This window comes from Bombus pyrosoma, unplaced genomic scaffold (assembly GCF_014825855.1).
Source record: "Bombus pyrosoma isolate SC7728 unplaced genomic scaffold, ASM1482585v1 HiC_scaffold_4533, whole genome shotgun sequence".
NCBI lineage: Eukaryota > Metazoa > Arthropoda > Insecta > Hymenoptera > Apidae > Bombus > Bombus pyrosoma.
In genome coordinates, this window is record NW_025219772.1 from 1 (window position 1) to 2,279 (window position 2,279).

Here is a 2,279-nt window from a genome sequence, read left to right on the forward strand (position 1 = left end):
TTTGTCATTATTATGTTGTCCTTATAATGGAAAAATGTTCATATTCAGTGAGCAGATGAATTGCTTACAGCTCTGAAATTATGTGCGTATAAATGCGTGCATTCATATTAAAGTTTTATAAAAAAAACAAGCAATGTCCTAAGTGGATTTATTTAGAAAGGAAACGAGTGAAAGGACCAAATGAAAAGGATGTTGAATCCCTTCTTCATAAAACTGTATTTATACCCCTTTGCTTTAAACAGAAGAAATAACTTTCAAATAGTCAGTACACGACACAGTATATTATCCATAGTAAGATTATTATACCAGACATTTTTGTGATCTGATGTATCCAGTACAACCTGAAATAACCAAAAATGTATGTATTTATATTAATTCCTATTTTTTTAGAAGATACTTTTATACGCACCTTGATAGTCGTTGTTGGGTTGTTGAATTAAAGTCTTCTTTCAGAATAAATTTCCTAATTCCCATCAGATTAATTGCAACGTACTTCTCCCAATCCATATCCCGTAAATCTAGTTTGACCATATCGCTGTCCTTCAACATTTTCACTTTTCTCACCAAATCGGAACAGTTATCCCTTTGGAAAGTCCATTCGTGCAGAGCGAAATATGCTGTCGATGTAAACAGCTTATTGCCATTTCGGAGAAGTTTCATCATTCTAAAATATCAGTTTTACTTTTATTATAGATGAAGACAGAGATTATCCCAGTTCTCGTTGTTCGAGGATCGATTGAATACTCACATTGGTTTACTACCTCGGAGTCTTAAAAACATATCTATAATGAACGCAAGCAAAATATGCGGAATTACACTCCGAACGTTGTAAACAGATCTATTAGCTGTCATTGGACAACCCGGGTACCACAGCGTATCCTTCAGTGGGGTTTCTATGCTACATTTCACTATGGTTTCTTTCATCTCACCCCATCTTGCAAATTTAAACAATTACATATGTACAATTAATCAGATGACGCTTAAAGTACAGTTTATTACTATTCGAGTATCTCAGGAAATATTATGCGATTGAATAAGTATTACATTACATCACTATTTTCCTAAATAAACGTATTGAGATCAAAAGTGGACTTTTGTATTCTACGTTTGTTTGCGAATTGTCCACATTACTTAAATAAATTAAATTTTTTGGAATAATGTAACAATTGAATTACATTAGCTGAAAAAAATTCGTAAGAAATATTACTTAAAAGGGCATGCGTTGCTCGTGCAGTTGTAAACTTTAACTTCGTGATCACGATGTAGCGTGACATGCCATGCAGTACATATTATCGTGTCCACTACGAAATCGACAGGCACTAGATCCAATCTGGCATCTCTCCTACCTAGTATCGCTGTTGCACACCCTTTACTGATTAGCAAAAACGTACCTGGTAACATTAAATTGATTTAAAAATTATTTGTGATTTACGATCAGCAGAAATGCAGCACTAAATAGATAGGAACGAGTTTTCGTAATTGTGGGAAACAACAAATTTGGACTATAATAATGATAATCTAGTGGAAATCCTCATATTTAGCCGCTCACAAACTAAACGATTAACTTCAATCTTGTGAAATGTAAGGAGTATTGAGTTACTATTGGAAAATACTATTAAAATACCTGTAAATCCAGAAATATGCTCTACCCAACCAGGACGTGGTTCTTCCAGAGAAGCACCAATTATGCTTGGCCGCACTATCGCAACTGATAGGTGTTTACTCTTGTTTGCTACAATCTGCTCTGCTAAATTCTTACTGAATGTGTATGTGTTTGGGTAAGTTTTTAAAATCATTTTCTCTATTTCGTTGATGGACGTTTTGTCCAATTTGTCACACATATCGATCACCTCTGAAGGTTTCAAGCTCGTACTGCAAATTCAATAATAAGTGAACGTATTCTTCGCGATATAATTATAAATATAATATTCGTAAACCATGAAACAACGTTTGCGCATAACTTATTCTTACGTATAAACTTTTTCCTCAATCTCAGGTAAATTCGCATTACTAAAAGCTGTGCTGACATGGACGAAGCTAATTGGATGCCTCAGTTCGTTCCAAAGTTCGATAACACGACCAGTACCTTTGGTATTGACATTAACAGCCACGTGTAACGGCTCGTCGAATCTCACAGTGGCCGCGACGTGAAACACTATGTTTACTTTCTCTAACAACAGATTTCTATCTTCTCGCGAAAGACCTAAATCCGGCAGAATCACGTCACCTTTCACGGGATAAACTTTGCTGAAAACTGAGGAGTGTTTTGCTTTTATGTC

The 2,279-nt window shown here is 35.1% G+C and overlaps 1 protein-coding gene across 1 annotated transcript; it reads right to left on the reverse strand.

Moving 5' to 3' along the window:
* Nucleotides 1–57: 57 nt before the first annotated feature.
* LOC122577405 (putative fatty acyl-CoA reductase CG5065) lies at nt 58–2,273 on the reverse strand (the record flags this gene model as incomplete). Its single annotated transcript, XM_043748703.1, has 6 exons — nt 58–341; nt 410–664; nt 749–934; nt 1,208–1,391; nt 1,625–1,872; nt 1,972–2,273. Coding segments are annotated over 6 exons (1,254 nt in total), but the record flags the coding sequence as incomplete, so codon positions are not given.
* Nucleotides 2,274–2,279: the final 6 nt, after the last annotated feature.